Source organism: Panthera pardus, unplaced genomic scaffold (genome assembly GCF_024362965.1).
Source record: "Panthera pardus isolate Hobbes unplaced genomic scaffold, ASM2436296v1 HiC_scaffold_11, whole genome shotgun sequence".
Classification (NCBI taxonomy): Eukaryota; Metazoa; Chordata; class Mammalia; order Carnivora; family Felidae; genus Panthera; species Panthera pardus.
Window position 1 is genome coordinate 29,073,561 of NW_026526666.1, and position 19,111 is coordinate 29,092,671.

Genomic DNA, 19,111 nt, shown 5'->3' on the forward strand with positions numbered 1-19,111 from the left:
ATCACAATGAAGATAAAAATATATTTACAATACTATACTGTATCAAAAACCTGTACAAACTGTATCAAAACCATATCAAACTGTATCAAACTGTATCAAAAACTATAAGGGGACCCACACAGTTCAAAACCTCTGTTGTTCAAGGGTCAACTGTATATTTAAAAAAATATATTTTTTAATATTTATTCATTTTTGAGAGACAGAGACGGAATGTGAGTGGGGGAGGGGCAGAGAGAGAGAGACAGACAGAATCAGAAGCAGACTCCAGGCTCTGAGCTGTTAGCACAGAGCCTGACACAGAGCTCGAACTCACGAACTGCGAGATCATGACCTGAGCTGATGTTGGATGCTTAACCGACTGAGCCACCCAGGTGCCCCAAGGGTCAATTGTATATTAAGAGTATGAGAATCTGCAAGGAATATAAAAATAAGTAAACTAGTCACTGTAAATAAAGATATTTTTGGTCCTATAGGGAAAATAAACCAAATATACAAATTATTAATAAGAGGCAAAGAAAGATAATGCCATATTTGTTGGGAACCCTCTGACATGCCTTTGTCTTTCCTTTCTTAATAATTAACTGATTGTGACTGCTGTTCTTAAGGGAGATGTGTCATGATCTAGATCAGTGCAATCCAATAGAAATACATATAGTTTAAAATTTTCCAGTACAGGGATTATATCTGGAAGAAGGTGGAGGAGGAGAATCTTAAGCTTACCTTGTTCCATGGATACAACTAGGTAACAAGCATATAAATGTAAATAACCCAGAAAATCACCAAAGACCGGCAGAGCAGCCTCTACACAGCTAAATACAGAGAAGAGGCCATGTCAAAGAGGGTGGGAAGGGCTAGAGGTGGTGGGGAGCTAAACAGACCCAACAGACTCTCTGTGGGACTGTCTGTGGGAGGGAGGATGCTGAGCACAGGGAGAAGAGAGAAACGGACACCCTAGGCACCAGGAAGATGAAGCTCCATAATATTTGGCTTTGAAAGCCATAGAGGCAAAACTTTGCAAGTTCTTACAATCAGCAGGACTTTAACATTTGAAACATTAAAAATAAGAGGGCTCTGAACTCAGAAACCAGGAAAGCAGAGTCCAAGTCCTTAAATATTCCCTGGGCACTGAGACCATCCAAAGTGATGCCACAAGACTGGCAGTGTGCAAGCAGCCCTGAAAGGGGCCAGCACCACTCCAAAGTGACCCCTACCATGGGAAGAGAAAAAGATAACCACACACACCAGTTCAAATGCAGCACCAGCAATAGGGTGGGGGCAGACATCTAGTCTGGCTGCAGTACCCAGCCACTAATGAAAGCTTGTCATGGTCGGGGATCCTTGGTGGCTCAGTCGGTTAAGCGACTGACTCACTGTTCATGAGATTGAGCCCTGCATTGGGCTTGTGCTAACAGTACAGAGCCTGCTTGAGATTCTGTCTTCCTCTCTCTCTCTCTCTCTGACCCTCCCCCACCCTCTCCCTCTCTCAAAATAAACATTAAAAAAAAAAGACAGAAAGAAAGCTTGTCAGGGCAAAACACCTATGCTACTGTGTCTCTGGCAAATGCTGGGTCTGAGTCAACTCAAACCCAAGGCAACCAAAGACTGGCTCATTAAGAGCATTGGGACTAAATCCTACCTACAACAGGCAAAGAGAGCCATTGCAGATGACTGGGCTGAAGGCAACAGTAAGGCACATACAACACACATAAGAGACACCTCTGAAACTCCAGGTTCTGGTGAACGGAGCAACTGCGTTGCAGGGCTCTATAGAACCTCTTTTTCAAAAGGCCATTACTTTCAAGTGTAAGAGGTGTAGCTGACTTTCATAACACACAGACACAGACATACAGAGTTAGACAAAACGAGGAGACAGAAGAATGTGTCCCAAATGAAAGAACAGGAAAAATACACAGCAAGATACCTAAGTGAAACAGATAGGTAATATGCCTGATGGAGAAGTTAAAGTATTGGTCATAATTATACTCACTGGACTTCAGACAAGAGTGGAAGAGACTTCGGTGAGACCATTAAAAAAGAGATAGAAAACATAAAAAAGAACCAATCAGAGATGAGAAACTCAGAAACTGAAATTAAAAATAAAATAGGTGGAAGAAATAGTAGACTAGAGGAAGCACAAGAAGAGATTAGTGACCTGGAGGAAAGAGTAATGGAAAACAATCAAGCTGAAAAGGAGACAAAAATATAAATAAATAAATAATGAAACGACACTTAGGAAAGTCAGCAACACCATCAAAGGTAATAACGTTCACATTATAGGGATCCCAGAAAAAGAAGGGACAAAAGGGGGGCAGAAAATTTGAAGAAATAATAACTGAAAACTTCCAAAATCTGAGGAAGAAACCAGAAATCCAGATCCAGGAGGCACAGAAAGCTCCCAACAAAAATCAATCCAAGGAGGTCTACTCCAAGACATGTAGAAATTAAAATGGCAAACTATAGTTTTAAAAGCAGCAGGAGAAAAAAAAAAGTTACATACAAGGGAAAACCCCACAAGGCTATCAGCTGATTCTTCAGCAGAAACTTTGTAAGCAAGAAGGGAGAAGACATGATATATTCAAAGTGCTGAAAGAAAAAAACAATCTGCAATCAAGAATACTCTATCTAGGGGTGTCGGGGTGACTCATTGAGCATCAGATTCTTGATTTTGGTTGAGGTGATGATCTCATGGTTCATGAGGTCAGGGCCTGTGTCGGGCTCTGCGCTGACAGTGCGGAGCCTGCTTGTGATTCTGTCTCCCTCTCTCGGCCCCTCCCCACATGCTGTCTTTCTTTCACTCTCTCTCCCCCAAAATAAATAAATACTTAAAAGAGAGAGAGATTACTCTATCCTGCAAGGCTATCATTTAGAATATAAGGAGATAGAGTTTCCCAAACAAAAGTTAAAGGAATTCAGCACCACAAAACCAGCCCTACAAGAAATATTAAAAGAGGATTCTCTGAGTGGAAAGAAACATCCTAAGTAGGAATAAGAAAAGTAGGAAACACAGAAGTAGTAAAATTAAGTATAGCTATAAAAATCAGTCAAGGGAGTCACAAAATAAAAGGATGCAAGGTATAATACCACATACCTGAAACATAGGTGGGGAGGACAGGAGTGAAGAATGGGTCCAAACTTAAAGGACCATCATTTTAATATAGACAGCTATATATGAAAGATGTTATATATAAACCTAATAGTAACCAAAAATCAAAAACCAGTAATAGATAAGCAAAAAAATAAATAGAAGAGAATCCAAAGTCTGTCACTAAAGAAACCTGGCAAACCTTGAGAGAAGGGAGCAAGAGAAGACAGGAACAGGGAAGAACTACAAAGCAAACATAAAACAAGCAATAAAATAGCAATAAATCCATTCCTATCAATAATTACTTTGAATATAAAAGGACCAAATGCTTCAATCAAAAGACATAGGGTTTTGGAGTGGATGCAAAAAAGCAAGACCCATCTATATGCGATCTCCAAGAGACTCATTTCGTACTAAAGATACATGCAGGGGTGCTTGGGTGGCTAAATCAGTTGAGTATCTGACTCTTGATTTCAGCTCAGGAGGGTTCCCCAGGGTTGTGGGATTGAACCTTGCATTAGGTGTAGAAACAGAAAAGCAGTTCTCATGCAAATGGAAGTAAAAGGAGAGCCAGGGGAGCGATACTTGTATTAGACAAAACAGATTTTAAAACAAAGACTGTAACAAGAGACAGAGAAGGACACTATATAATCATACAGGGAAAAATCCAACAAGATAGAACAACTGTAAATATTTATGCAGCCAACGTGGGAGTATCCAAATACATAAAACAGCTAATAACATAAAGGAAATAATCAATAGTATTACAATATAGTAGGGGACTTGAACACACCACTTACACCAATGGATAGATCACCCAAACAAAAAATCAACAAGAAAACAGTGGCTTTGAATGACACATAGTACCAGATGGATCTAATAGGTATATTCAGAACATTCCATCATTAAACAGTAGAATACACATTCTTTTCAAGTGGAAACACAACACTCTCCAGTATAGATTTCATGTTAGGCCACAAAACAAGTCTCAAGAAATTCAAAAAGAAGTCATACTATACATCTTTTTCTGACTACAACACTATGAAACTAGCCATCAACCACAAGAAAAAAAATCTGAAACAACACAAATACATGAAAGTTAAATATCATGCTACTAAACAACAAATGTGTCAACCAAGAAATCAAAGAGGAAATCAAAAAATACATTGAGACAAAAGAAAATGAAAACATAATGGTCCAACATGTTTGGGATGCAGGAGAAGCTGTTCTTTTTTTTTATTCTACAAATTATTTTTTTGTTACATGTAAAAATTTTTTTTAATATACATACTAGTTAGCATATAGTGCTATAATGATTTCAGGAGTAGATTCCAGTGATTCTCCCGAGTATAACACCCAGTGCTCATCCCAACAAGTGTCTTCCTTAGTGCCCCTTACCCTATCCCCCCCACCTGCAAAAGCTCTTCTAAGAGGCAAGTTTTTAGCAATACAGGCCTACTTCAAGATGAAAGAAACATCTGAAATAAGCAACCTAAACTGACACCTACAGGAGCTAGAAAAAGCCTTAAAGCCTAAAATCATCAGAAGGAAGGAAATGATGAAGATTAGAGTAGATATAAATGAAATAGAAACTTTTCCCCTAAGATCAGGAATAAGGTAAGGATGTCTGCTCTCACCACTTTTATTCAACATAGTGTGGGAAGTCCTAGTTACAGCAATCACACAAAAGAAAGAAATACAAGGCATCCCAATTGGTAAGGAAGAAGTAAAACTTTAGCTGTTTGTAGATTACATGATACTATATATAGAAAACCCAAACATTCCACTAAAAAAACTACTAGAACTGATAAATGAATTCAGTGAGGTCACAGGGTTAAAAAAAAAAAAATAAACTTACATAAATCCATTGCATTTTAAAAAAAAATTTTTTTTTTAACGTTTTATTTATTTTTGAGACAGAGAGAGACAGAGCATGAACGGGGGAGGGGCAGAGAGAGAGGGAGACACAGAATCTGAAACAGGCTCCAGGCTCTGAGCTGTCAGCCCAGAGCCCGATGCGGGGCTCGAACTCACGAACCGTGAGATCATGACCTGAGCCGAAGTCGGACACTCAACCGACCAAGCCACCCAGGCGCCCCAATCCATTACATTTCTATATGCTAATAATGTAGTAGCAGAAAGAGAAATTAAGAAAACAATCCCATTTACAATTGCACAAAAAACAGTAAGACACATAAGAATAAACTTAACCAAGGAGGTGAAAGACCTGTACTCTAAGAAGTATAAACTGAAGATGACACAAACAAATGTAAAGGTATTTCATATTCATGGGTTGGAAGAACAAATATTGTTAAAATGTCCACACTACCCAAAGCAATCTACTGATTTAATGCAATCCCTATCAAAATATCTATAGCATTTTTCACAGAGTGAGAATAAATAATCTTAAAATTTGTATAGAACCACAAAAGACCCCAAATTCCCAAAGCAATATTGGACAAGAATGAAACTGGAGGTATCACAATCCCAGATTTTAAGATATACTACAAAGCTACAGTAACCAAAACAGAATGGTACTGGCACAAAAATAGACACATTGATCAATGGAACAGAATACAGAGCCCAGAAATAAACCCATGATTAATCTTTGACAAAAACAAATCTTTGACAAAGGAGGCAAGAATATGCGCTGGGAAAAAAGACATTCTCTTCAACAAACGGTGTTAGGAAAAGTGAACTACTTTCTTAGACTATACACAAAGATAAACTCAAAATGGATTAAAGATTTAGACGTGAGTCTTGAAACCATAAAAATCCTTGATTTCTCTAACATCAGCCATAGCAACATTTTTCTAGATATGTCTCCTGAGGCAAGGGAAACAAAAGCAAAAATAAACTATTGGGACTACATCAAAATAAAAAGCTTCTGCACAGCAAAAGAAACAATAAAAAGAACTAAAACACAACCTACTGAACGGAAGAAGATATTTGCAAATGTCATATTGGATAAACAGTATCTAAAATATATAAAGAACTTAACACCAAAACCCACAAATAATCCAATTTAAAAATGGGCAGAAGACATGAAAAGGCCATTTCTCCAAAGACAGACAGATGGCCAAAAGATGCATGAACAGATGCTCAACATTACTCATTAGGGAAATGCAAATCAAAACCACAATGAGATCACCTCACACCTGTCAGAATGGCTATAATCAAACACACAAGAAACAAGTGTTGGCAAGGATGTGGAAAAAAACAGACCCTTGTGCACTGTTGTTGGTGGACATGCAAACTGGTGCAGCCACTGTGGAAAACAGTATGAAGAGTCCTCAAAAAATAAAAAATAGAATTACCCTATTCCATTACTGGGTATTTATCCAAAGAATATGAAACACTGATTCCAAAAGATATATACACCCCTATTTTTATTGTAGCATTATTTACAATAGCCAAGTTATGGAAGCAACCCAAATGTCCATTGATAGATGAGTGGATAAAGAGGTAGTATATATACACAATGGAATATTACTCAGCCACAAAAAGAAACGAAATCTTACCAGTTGCAACAACATGGATGGATCACTTAGCATCTAGCTAAGTGAAATTAGCTATTCAGAGAAAGACAAATAGCATATTATTTCACTCATGTGGAATTTAGGAAACAAAACAAAAAAGACAAACCAAAAAACAGACTCTTAATTGTAGAATACAAATTGATGGTTACTAGAGGAGAGGTGGGTGGGAGGATAGGTGAAAGAAGTGAGAGGGATTAAGAGTACACTTATCATTATGAGCAATGAGTAATGTATGGAATTGTTGAAATCACTTTTTGCACACCTGAAAGTAATATAACACTATGTTAACTACACTGGAATTAAAATTTTTAAAAATATTCTAATACATTAACAAGTTTAAAAAGTGTAAAATTTTACTATTTATCCAAATATACTCAAAGCATTATTATTTCAACATACACTCAGTGTAAAAGTTTGAAGATAATTTTATATTTTTTGTAAGTCCAAATTGGTGTTTATTATATATTTATAGCATATCTCAATTCAAAAGCTAAACTGATTGGAAACAATTGATTTGCAACTGCATTTCATGAAACATACAGCTGAAAAAGTAGATATGCACAATCAAGCTGTTTCAAACATACTTAAATGTTCCAAAAAGTGAACAGAGTACCAATTTTGAAATTTAATTAAATAAGGATTAAAACTTAGTTCTTCAGTTGCAGTAGCCACACTTCCAGGTTTCAATAACCATATGTGGATAGTGGCTACCATATCAGACATTGGACAATTCAAGTCTAGATGGCCCTTCTAAGAGTTAACGTGCCACATCATCTAGTATAGATCATGTGCTATGCCACAAAACAAGTCTGCATAAATTTAAAAAGATTGAAATTTATCGAGCATCATTCTTAACCACAACATTATGAAACCAGGAATCAATAACAAGAATAAAACTGGAAAATTCACAAATATGGAGATTAAACAACATTCTACTACTGAACAACCAATGGCTCAAACAAGAAATCAAAAAGTAAAAAATATCTTGAGACAAATGAAAATGGAAATATACCAAAATGTATAGGATGCAGAAAAAGCAGTTCAGGAGGAAAGTTCACAGTGATAAATGCACACACAAAAAACAAGAAAGATCTCACAAAACCTAACTGTATATACCTCAAGGAACCAGAAAAAGAACAAAGCCCAAGGCTTACAGAAGGAAGAAACAAAGACCAGAGTAGAAATAGATTTTTAGGGGCACCTGGGTGGCTGGGTGGATTAAGCATCCGACTCTTGATTTCAGCTCAGGTCATGATATCATGGTTCGTGGGTTCAAGCCCCACGTTGGGCTCTGTGCTGAGTGTGGAGTCTGCTTGGGTTTCTCTCTCTCCATATTTCTCTGCCCCTTTCCCACTCACACTCACTCTTTCTCAAAATAAACAAACTTAAAAAAAAGAAAGAGTCCTAAAAGACATTAGAAAAGATCAGTGAAACTAAAAGCTGATTTTTTTTTGTAAAGATAAAGGAAATAGACAAACCTTTGACTAGACTCACCAAGAGAAAGAAGACTCAAATAAGCAGAATCATAAATGAAAGAGATATACAACTTATACCACAGCAATACAAAGGAAGATAAGAGTCTACTATAAGCAATTATATGTCAATGACATGGACAACCTGGAAGAAATGTATAAATTTCTAAAAACATAATCCTCCAAGACTAAATGATGATGAAACAGAAAATCTGAACAGAATAATTACTAGTGAGGACACTAAGTAATCAAAACCCTTCAAACAAACAAACAAAATCTAAGACCAGATGGCTTCACATTTAAAGAATTAATACTAATCCTTTTCAAGCTCCCCCCCAAAATTAAAGGGGAAGTCTTTTTTTTTTTTAAAGTGTATTTATTGTGTATGTGTGTGTGTGGGGGGTGAGGGACAGAGAGAAGGAGACAGAGGATCCAAAGCAGGCTCAGTACCAACAGAGAGACCAATATGGGGCTCGAATTCACTAACTGTGAAATCATGTCCTGAGCTGAAGTCAGATGTTTTACTGACTGAGTCACACAGGTGCCCTGAAGGGAAAGTCTTTCAAACTCATTTTATGAGGCCAGCATTACCCTGATACCAAAACCAGATAAGGACACAAGAAAATTATAGGCCAATATCCCTAATGAACATACATACATACAAAAGTCCTCAACAAAATATTAGCAAACCCAATTCAACAGTACATTAAAGGCATCATATATCACAATCAAGTAGGATTTATTCCAGGGATGCAAGGATAGTTCAACATCCACAAATCAATATGATATACTAGATTAACTAAATGAAGAATAAAAATCATATGATTACCTCAATGCAGAAAAGGCATGTAACAAAATTCAACACCTGTTTATGGTAAAAACTCTCAATAAAGTGGGCATCAAAGTAAGATGCCTCAACATAATAAAAGCTGTATCTGACAAGCCCCACAGCTAATATAACAGTGAAAAGATGAATGTTTTTCCTCTAAAATCAAGAACAAAATAAAGATGCCCACTCTTGGCAATTCTATTCAACATGGTATTACAAGTCCTAGCAAGAGCAATTTGGCAGGGTAAAGACAAGGCAGTCAAATCAGAAAGGACAAAGTAAAACTGTCAGTACTTGCAGATTACATGATAGTATATATAGAAAACCCTATAGACTCAACAACAACAAAAACCTGTTAGAACTATTAAACAAATTCAGTAGAGTTGCTGGACACAAAATTATATGAAAATTTATGCTGTTTCTATACACTAATAACAAACTGTCAGAGACACTAAGAATACAATGCCATTTACAATTATATCAAAAAAGAAAAAAAAATACCTAGGAATAAACTAAGGAAGTCAAAGGCCTATACACTGAAAACTGTAACCATGGTGAAATAAACTGATGAAAGAAATTGAAGAAGACATAAATAAATGAGAAAATATCCCAAGCTCCTGGAATGAAAGAATTAATATTGTTAAAATGTCCATACTACTCAAGGCAATCTACAGATTCAGTGAAATCCCTATCAAAATTTCAATGGCATTTTTCACAGAAATCAATCTTTAAATTTTTATGGAACCACAAAAGACTTCAAATAGCCAAAGCAATCTTGAAAAAGAACAAAATTAGTATCATGCTTCTGAATTTCAAACTACATTATAAAGCTATAGTAATCACAACACTATGGTATTGACGTAAAAACAGACACATAGGTCAACAGAGCCCAGAAATGAAATTATACAAATTTGGTCCATTAGTGTACAACAAAGGAGTAAAGAGTATAGAATGAGCAAAGAACAATCTCTTCAATAAATGGTATTAAAAAAATTTTTTTATTTAGGGGCACGTGGGTGGCTCAGTTGGTTAATAAGCATCTGACTTTGACTCAGGTCATGATCTCACAGTTTGTGGGTTCAAGCCACACATCAGGCTCTCTGCAGCCAGCGCAGAGCCTGCTTCAGATCCTTTGTCCCTCTCTGCCCCTCCACTGTTCATGCTCTCTCTCAAAAATAAGCACTTAAAATAAACAAAAATGTTTATTTATTTGAGAGAGAGAAAGAGAGCATGTGCATGCATGAGCACAGGAGGGGCAGAGAGAAAGAGAGAAAATCCCAAGCAGGCTCCATGCTGTCATCACAGAGCCTGACACCGGACTTGATTCCATAAGCCATGAGATCATGACCTGAGCCAAAATCAAGAGTCAGATGCTCAATCAACTGAGCCACCCAGGCACCCCTTCAGTAAATAGCATTGGGAAAACTGGATAGCCACATGCTTTTATAAAACAAAGGAAACCATCTACAAAATGAAAAGGCCATATATTGACTAGAAAAACTGTGCCTGTGTTCATTACAATACCCAAGACATGAAAGCAATCTAGGTGTCCACTAATGGATGAGTAGATTAAGAAAATGTGGTACACATACAATAATGGAACATTACAAGTAAGGGACTATTATTCAGGCAACAAAAAGAAGAAAATCTTGCCATTTGTAATGACATAGGTTGACTTTGAGAGTATTGTGCTAAGTGAAATAAGGCAGATAGAGAAAGATAAATACTGTCTAATTTCACTTGTATGTGGAATTAAAACAAACAAAACCAAACTCTTGATAAAATGAATTGGTGGCTGTCAGAGGAGGGTAGTGACAAGTGGGGAAATTGGGTGAAGAGGGTTAAAAGGTAGAAACTTCTGGTTATAAAATAAGTCCTGCAGACGTAGTGTATAGCATGGTCACCATACTTAATAATACTGTATTATATTTGAAAGTTTTAAGAGAATAGATCTTAGAAGTTTGCATCACAAGAAAAACGATTTGTAACTATGTGTGGCACTAGACTTACTGTGACGATCATTTCACAATAAATACAAATATTTAATCATTATATACAAATACTGAATCATTATGTTGTACATCAGAAAACCAACATGTTGTATGTCAATTATTTCTCAATAAAAACAAAAGATTTAACCTGCCTAGCTATGGTAGGAAAGTATACAATACCTAAACATCCTCTGTTGAAATTTATTTTTTGATAATTTTCTCCTTAATAAGTATGCTTACTTACTCTTTTCACAGATTTCCATGAAATACTAGGAGAACTTGTCAAGAGTCCCAAATAAAGCATAAGAAAATTTATGACTATATATACTCACAGGCCCTTAATTTCTATCCTGAAGTACTAAAGAGAGTCAAACATCACCAGGAGTCACCTAGATATCCTTCACAAGTGCTTCCAAAATTGCCCATGAACCCTATTTTTGTTCTTACCCATGGAATGAGCTAAAAATGAGTTGCAGAATTCCTTTGGCTACTTAAGTGATTTAAAGCATGTCGTCTTCAGGGGGAGGGGCCCAAGATGGCGGAGCAGCATGGAAGTTTTTTGCATCTCTGGCCCCTGAAATGCAGCTACATCAACACCAAAACATCTTTCACACCTAGAAAATTGATCTGAGGATTAACACAGCAATTTGCATAACCTGAACCACAGAACTCGGCAGATGCAGCACAGAGAGGTGAACTTGGGGAGAGAAGTTGCAGAGGGTAGGGAGCTGTTTTTGCTTGCAGAGAGAGGACAGAGATAGGAGGGCAGAGTATAGGAAAAGCACCCCCTCCCCCAAAAGCAGCTGAAGACAAAGAGTGCAAACACCCATAAGTGACTTAACAAGAAAGGGAGAAAGAAAAAAGGAGAAAGGAGAGGGTTTGGATACCCCTAAGACTCTATGAACAGGGGAGTGCAGAGTCTGAAATTCTGCAGCTCGATACCTGGTGGAGCGCCGGTGGGAAGGATGAATCCTGAGGAGCAGACAGCAAGGTCTGAGGGGTCCTCAGGCCACATGGGGAGAGGTGGTTCCCCTGCTGAGAAGACATTTGGTAGAGGCTGTGCAGCCTCCACAGAGGCAAAGGTGCCCACGGACTCCAGCAAACAGCCACATTTGCTAGTGTTGGAATAAGGATGTTAGGGGGTGGTGAAGCTTGGCGCCAGATGTGTGTTGCAATTTACCATAATCCCTGAAACACTGCTACTACACGATTGCACAAACTTTTTTGGGGGTGGGCTGGCATCCAGCCGCAGGCTCTGGGCATTTGCAGCAGCGTGGCTGAGTGACCACTTCTGGGGGCAGGCCAGAACCTGGCCATTGCTCAGAGAGACAGTCCCACAGAGTGTCTGAGTGGGTCAAAGCCACAGGGCTCTCAGAAGTGACGGGTTTGGAAACACAGCCCTATCTGAGATAAAACTTGGGAGGGAGGTACTGCCTGGCAGGCTGATGGCTTGGTAGCAGATGGTGTAGAAGCAAGGAGTGGATAGAAGCTGGAGAAAAAGGAGAGGTGCTTGACTGCCAGTCGGGAGAACACAGAATTCTGATACCAGAGACAAGGTAGCTGGGTGATGCCATTTTCACCTCTCCCAAGCATGCATATACAAAAATACATGCACTAAAACAATCCACCCCAGTAAACTAAGCAGCACCATTTAGTGGAGAATGGACCTGCTACACAAGCCCTGTCCCACTGTGCCAACCACAGCCTAGAAGAATACCACAAATCTCTCTGCCTGCTTAGTTTACAGACTATAGAGTGCTTCATAGTTTGACTTCTAGGGAAAACTGAATGTAATTCCAATCGTATTCCATTCTGTTCACTGGTCCATCTATTCAATTTTTTTTCTTTTCTTTTTCATGAATACAAAGAGAAAAAAATTATTTTTATTTTCTGTTTTTATAAAAACGAATTTTTTTCTATATTTTTTACTTTTTTGTAAATTTTTATTCTCTTTTACTTTCATCATTTCATTTTATGCTATTTATTAATTTTTTTAAATTTTCAAACATTTTCTTTTTTTGTTTCCCTTTTTTCTCAATTCTATCAAATGTCTTTCAACAACCAGACCAAACACACCTAGGATCTAGCATCCTTTATTTGATTTTTTTGTGTTGTTTTTAATTTTTTAATTTTAATTTTTTATTTTATTCTATTTCTTCCTCCAAAATGACAAGACAAAGGAATTCACCCCAAAAGAAAGAACGGGAAGAAATGACAGCCAGAGCCTTAACACAGATACAAGAAAGATGTCTGAACCAGAATTTAGAATCATGATAATAATACTAGCTGAGTTGAAAACACAGAATCCCTTTCTGTGGAGATAAAAAGTAACATCTAGTCAGGATGAAATTTAAAATGCTATAACTGAGATGCAATCTTGAATGGATGCCAGGTGGCAAGGATGGATGAAGCAGAGCAGAGAATCAGTGATATAGAGGACAAACATATGGAGAATACTGAAGTAGAAAAAAAAGAGGGAAACTAAGGCAAAAGAACACAATATAAGAATTAGAGAACTCAGTGACACATTAAATAGGAGTAACATCTGAATCATAGGTGTCCCAGAAGATGAAGAGAAACAAAAGGGGGTAGAAGGTTTATGTGAGCAAATCATAGCAGAAAACTTTACTAACCTGGAGAAAGTCACAGACATGAAAATCCAGGAAGCACAGAGAACTCTCATTAGATTCAACAAAAAGTGACCATCAACAAGGCATATCATAGTCAAATTCACAAAATACTCAGGAAAGGAGAGAATCATGAAAGCAGCAAGGGAAAAACAGTCCTTAACCAAAAGGGAAGACAGATAAGGTTTGCAGCAGACCTATCCACAGAAACTTGGCAGGCCAGAAAGGAGTGGCAGGATATATTCAATGTGCTGAATTGGAGAAATATGCAGCCAAGAATTCTTTATCCAGCAAGGCTGTCATTCAAAATAGGAAAGATAAAAAAGTTTCCCAGACAAACAAAAAGTAAAGGAGTTCATGACCACTAAACTGGACCTGCAAGAAATTTTAAAGGGGACTCTCTGAGGGGAGAAAAGATGAAACAGAAAAAAAATGACCAAAAGCAGCAGAGACTATAAAGGATCAGAGAATACCACCAGAAATCCAACTCTACAGGCAACATATTGGCAATAAATTCATATTTTTCAATACTCACTTTAAATGTCAATGGACTAAATGTTCCAATCAAAACACAAAGGGTAACAGAATGGTTAAGAAAACAAGATCCAGGGGCGCCTGGGTGGCTCAGTCGGTTAAGCGTCCGACTTCAGCTCAGGTCACGATCTCACGGTCCGTGAGTTCGAGCCCCGCGTCGGGCTCTGGGCTGATGGCTCAGGGCCTGGAGCCTGCTTCTGATTCTGTGTCTCCCTCTCTCTCTCTGCCCCTCCCCTGTTCATGCTCTCTCTCTGTCTCAAAAATAAATAAATGTTAAAAAAAAAAAAAAAAAAAAAAAAAAAGAAAACAAGATCCATCTATATGCTGTTTACAAGAGACCCATTTTAGACCTAAAGACACCTTCAGATTGAAAGTAAGGGGATGGAGAACCATCTATCATGCTAATGGTCACCGGAGTACCCATACTTATATCAGACAAACTAGACTTTAAATAAAATAAAGACTGTAACAAGAGATGAAGAAGGGCATTATATCATAATTAAGGGGTCTATCCACCAAGAAGACCTAACAATTATAAACATCTATGCTCCAAATGTGAAAGCACCCCAATATATATATCAATTAATCACCAACATAAAGAAACTTGTTTACAATAATACCATAATAGTAGGGGACTTCAACACCCCATTTACAGCAATGGACAGATCATCTACACAGAAAATCAACAAGGAAACAATGTCTTGAATGACACACTGGACCAGATAGACTTAACAGATATATTCAGAACATTTTATCCTAATGCAGTGGAATATTCATTCTTCTGCAGTGCACATGGAATGTTATCCAGAATAGATAATACTAGCACACAAATCAGCCCTCAACAAATACAAAAATATCAAGATCATACCGTGCATATTTTCAGATCACAACGCTATGAAACTCAAAATCAACCACAAGAAAAAATTTGCAAAGACCACTAATACTTGGAGATGAAAGAAGATCCTACTAAATAATGAATGGAATGAAAAGTACATGGAAGCCAATGACAATGATAACACCACAGTCCAAAAGCTCTGGGACACAGCAAAGGTGGTCATAAGAGGGAAGTATATAACAATCCAGGCCTTCCTAAAGAAGGAAGAAAGGCCTCAGAGACACAACCTAACCTTACACCTTAAAGAGCTGGAAAAAGAACAGCAAATAAAACCCCAAACTAGCAGAAGACAGGAAATAATAAATATTAGAGCAGAAATCAATGGTATTGAAACCAAAAAATCAGTAGAACAGATCAATGAAACCAGGAGCTGTTTCTTTGCAAGAATTAACAGAATTGATAACCCCCTAGACAGTTTGATCAAAAAGAAAAAGGACCCAAATAAATAAAATCAAGAATGAAAGAGGAGAGATTACAACCAACACTGCAGAAATACAAATAATAAGAGAATCATGAGCAAGTATACGCCAATAAATTGGGCAATCTGGAAGAAATGGACAAACTCCTAGAAACATATAAACTACCAAAACTGAAACAGGAAGAAATAGAAAATTTGAACAGACCCATAACCAGTAAGGAAACCAAATTAGTAATCAAAAATCTCCCAAAAAACAAGAGTCCAGGGCCAGACGGCTTTCCAGGGGAATTCTACCGAACATTTAAAGAAGAGTTAACACCTGTTCTTTTGAAGCTGTTCCAAAAAATAGAAATGGAGGGAAAACTTCAAAACTCATTCTATAAAGCCAGCATCACCCTGATTCCAAAACCAGACAAATACCCCACTATAAAGGAGAACTACAGACCAATTTCCCTGATGAATATGGATGCAAACATCCTCAACAAGATACTAGCCAACCAGATCCAACAATACATTAAAAGAATTATTCACCATGACCAAGTGGGATTTATACCTGGGATGCAGGGCTGGTTCAATATCTGCAAAACAATCAATGTGATACATCATATCAGTAAAGGAAAGGACAAGAACCACATTGATCCTCAATAGATGCAGAGAAAGCATTTGGCAAAATACAGCATCCTATCTTGATAAAAACCCTCAAGAAAGTAGGGATAGAAGGATCATACCTTGAGATCATAAAAGCCATATATGAAAGACCCACCGCTAATATCCTCAATGGGGAAAAACTGAGAGCTTTCCCCCAGGTCAGGAACAAGACAGGCATGTCCACTCTCACCACTGTTATTCAACACAGTATTGGAAGTCCTAGCCTCAGCAATAAAAGTCATCCAAATAGCAAAGAGGAATAAAGCAATAAAAGAATAAAAGGCATCCAAATCAGCAAGGAGGGAGTCAAACTTTCACTCTTCGCAGACGACATGATACTCTATATGGAAAACCCAAACGATTCCACCAAAAAACTGCTAGAAATGATCCATGAATTCAGGAAAGTTGCAGGATATAAAATCAATGCACAGAAATCAATTGCATTTCCATACAGCAATAATGAAGCAACAAAAAGAGAAGTCAAGGAATCTATCTCATTTACAACTGCACCAAAAACCATAAAATATCTAGGAATAAACCTAACCAAAGAGGTGAGAAGTCTATACACTGAAAACTATAGAAAGCTTATGAAAGAAATTAAGACACACAAAAAAGGAAAAATATTCCATGCTCATGGATTGGAAGGACAAATATTGTTAAAATGATGCTACTACCCAAAGCAATCTACACATTCAATGCAGCCCCTATCAAAATAACACCAGCATTGTTTACAGAGCTGGAACAAACAATCCTAAAATTTGTATGGAACCAGAAAAGGCCCCGAATAGCCAAAGCAATCCTGAAAAAGAAAGCCAAAGCTGGAGGCATCACAATCCTGGACTTCAAGATGTATTACAAAGCTGTAATCATCAAGACAATATGATACTGGCACAAATAAGAAAAAAAATAATAGAGATTACAGAGATGGTAGGAGACCTCCACTATAATAAATCTGCTGAATGCAAGAGAATTAAGAACAGAGATGAGTTAGTCTTGGTAACGAAACATCTTTTCCTGAGGCAGAAGAGAAAAACGGCAAAGCTAGGGCTTCCAAGTAAAAAGACAAGAGTCTGAGTGTTTGTTGAAATTCTTTTGGTCTTAGTCCCAGCTCTTATTTGGGCAGGATGCTTGAACCATCTGGGTTGCAGTTTATTCACATAGACTAATTCTCAAAGAGCTCTTCTAGCACCAAAATTCCATAGCCTCTCTTTTCAATAGGAGGTAATACTACTGACAGTGAGGGAGCAATGGTAGGAAATGTCAAGAATGGAAAGTCTGTTGTGGGAGAACAAGCCCCAGAATCCCATTCTTCCTTTAGCTTTCATGTCAACATTTTAGTTCCTGCTACATGCTAGACATTGGAAATAATCAGAGTGGTCTTATGTCACTTTCACCTATGGCACAAACTTCAACTGTATGACATATACTAGATGTTTTGCTGCTTATTTTTGCCCTTTTGGAAATTTTCTTATTGTTTTTAAACTTTATTTTGGCTCAATCAAAATTATAAACAGGGTTGTTAAATTAGAAACATAAAGATTACAGTAAGCCAAATATTTAAGAAATTTTGGAGCACTGGGGCACCTGGGTGGCTCAATCAGTTAAATGTCTGCCTTTGGCTTAGGTTATGATCTCATGGTTTGTGGGTTTGGGCCCTACATTGGGCTCTGTGCACTCTCAGCACAGAGCCTGCTTCAGATCCTCTGCGTCCCTCTCTCTCTGCCCCTCTCCTGCTCTCGCTCTCGAAAATAAAATTTTTAAAGTAAATAAACTCTGCAGCACTATTCTTTCCATCGTAAAGGGGATAGGTGGCACTTCTGTTATTAAAACAAAAACCAGGGGGCACCTGGGTGGCTCAGTTGGTAAAGCATCTGACTTTCGCTCAGGTCATGATCTCATGGCTCATGAGTTCGAGCCCCATGTCAGGCTCTGCACTGACAGCTCAGAGCGTGGAGCCTGCTTTGGATTCTGTGTCTCCCTCTCTGCCCTTCCCCTGCTTACTCTCTCTCAAAAATAAATAAACGTTAAAAAAATTGAAAAATTAAATAAAACAAAAACCAGTAAAATAAAAAAATTAATGTTGGATTATCAGAAAAGACACTTTTTTTAAATGGTTCTTATCAATAACAAGACACCCAAATTAAACATAATCTTTGATGATAGTAATTATTAGCACATTATCAAAGAGAATTAAAGATACTAAGAAAACACAAGGACCAAATCAGTGTGTTCCTTATGGTAAAATCATATTCCTAAGTGTGCTGAAACAAAGAAATAATAAGACTTGTCCTCTGACGTATTTGCAAGGAAAAATAAAGGAAAGAAAGGGAGAGAGGGAGGGAGGGAGGGAGGGAAAGAAGGAAAAGACAAGGTATATAAACACCTCCTTTACAGTAAGTTTCTGAGAATGACTCAAATGCCTAGAATAGTAGCTGAGCTATTTAATGTATCCCAAACATCTATAATATTTGTCGAAAGGATGATCAATGTGTGGTTTGAGATTAAGTACACAAAAAGACTCCATTAGGAAATCCCCCACCACAAATTCTAAAAGACAGCTTTATGACATGCTTTAAAATCTGGATAGCTGGCAAATGCAGCATTATAAAACTTAAACACAAGCATGGGAACTGATGATACAGGATGGGGGGCGGTGCTGCTCACAAGTAAATTTTTTAAATTTTATTAGATAGGTAAAAATTTTTTTTATTAAATAGGCTTAGAGATCCAAAATCTCATTCAAGTTAAGGCTTAAAACACCTCTTGTGCCACTTCTATATTCAATTTTAAATCCCTTCAAATTTGTTAGGAAAAAAAGTAACATCACTCTTACCTTCTGCACAGGTACTGGACCTTCAGATTCTAACACCGTTGTGTCATTATCACCAGACTGATGCATCATAGTTAGGCCATTCAAATGTTGTTCACAATCACCTAGATGCACACATTTTTAGAATAGTATAATCAAGATATTTCATCTTGTTTGTCCATAATTTGACTTCTTCTCCCCCCCAACCCAGGTCAGAAACTACGAAAACAAAAGGATTAATTTGTTTATGCTGTTTAACTTTGGAAT

General features: G+C 37.5%; 1 protein-coding gene across 6 annotated transcripts in view; it reads right to left on the bottom strand.

The window, feature by feature from the left end:
- Nucleotides 1-19,111, bottom strand: part of BRDT (bromodomain testis associated) — an 80,883-nt gene that overhangs the window by 6,774 nt on the left and 54,998 nt on the right. For all 6 annotated transcript variants that reach the window (XM_019414167.2, XM_019414163.2, XM_019414164.2 and 3 more), the window contains one exon: nucleotides 18,869-18,969. In XM_019414167.2, coding sequence (XP_019269712.2) covers nucleotides 18,869-18,969 — 101 coding nt within the window. The remainder of the gene's footprint in view (nucleotides 1-18,868; nucleotides 18,970-19,111) is intronic.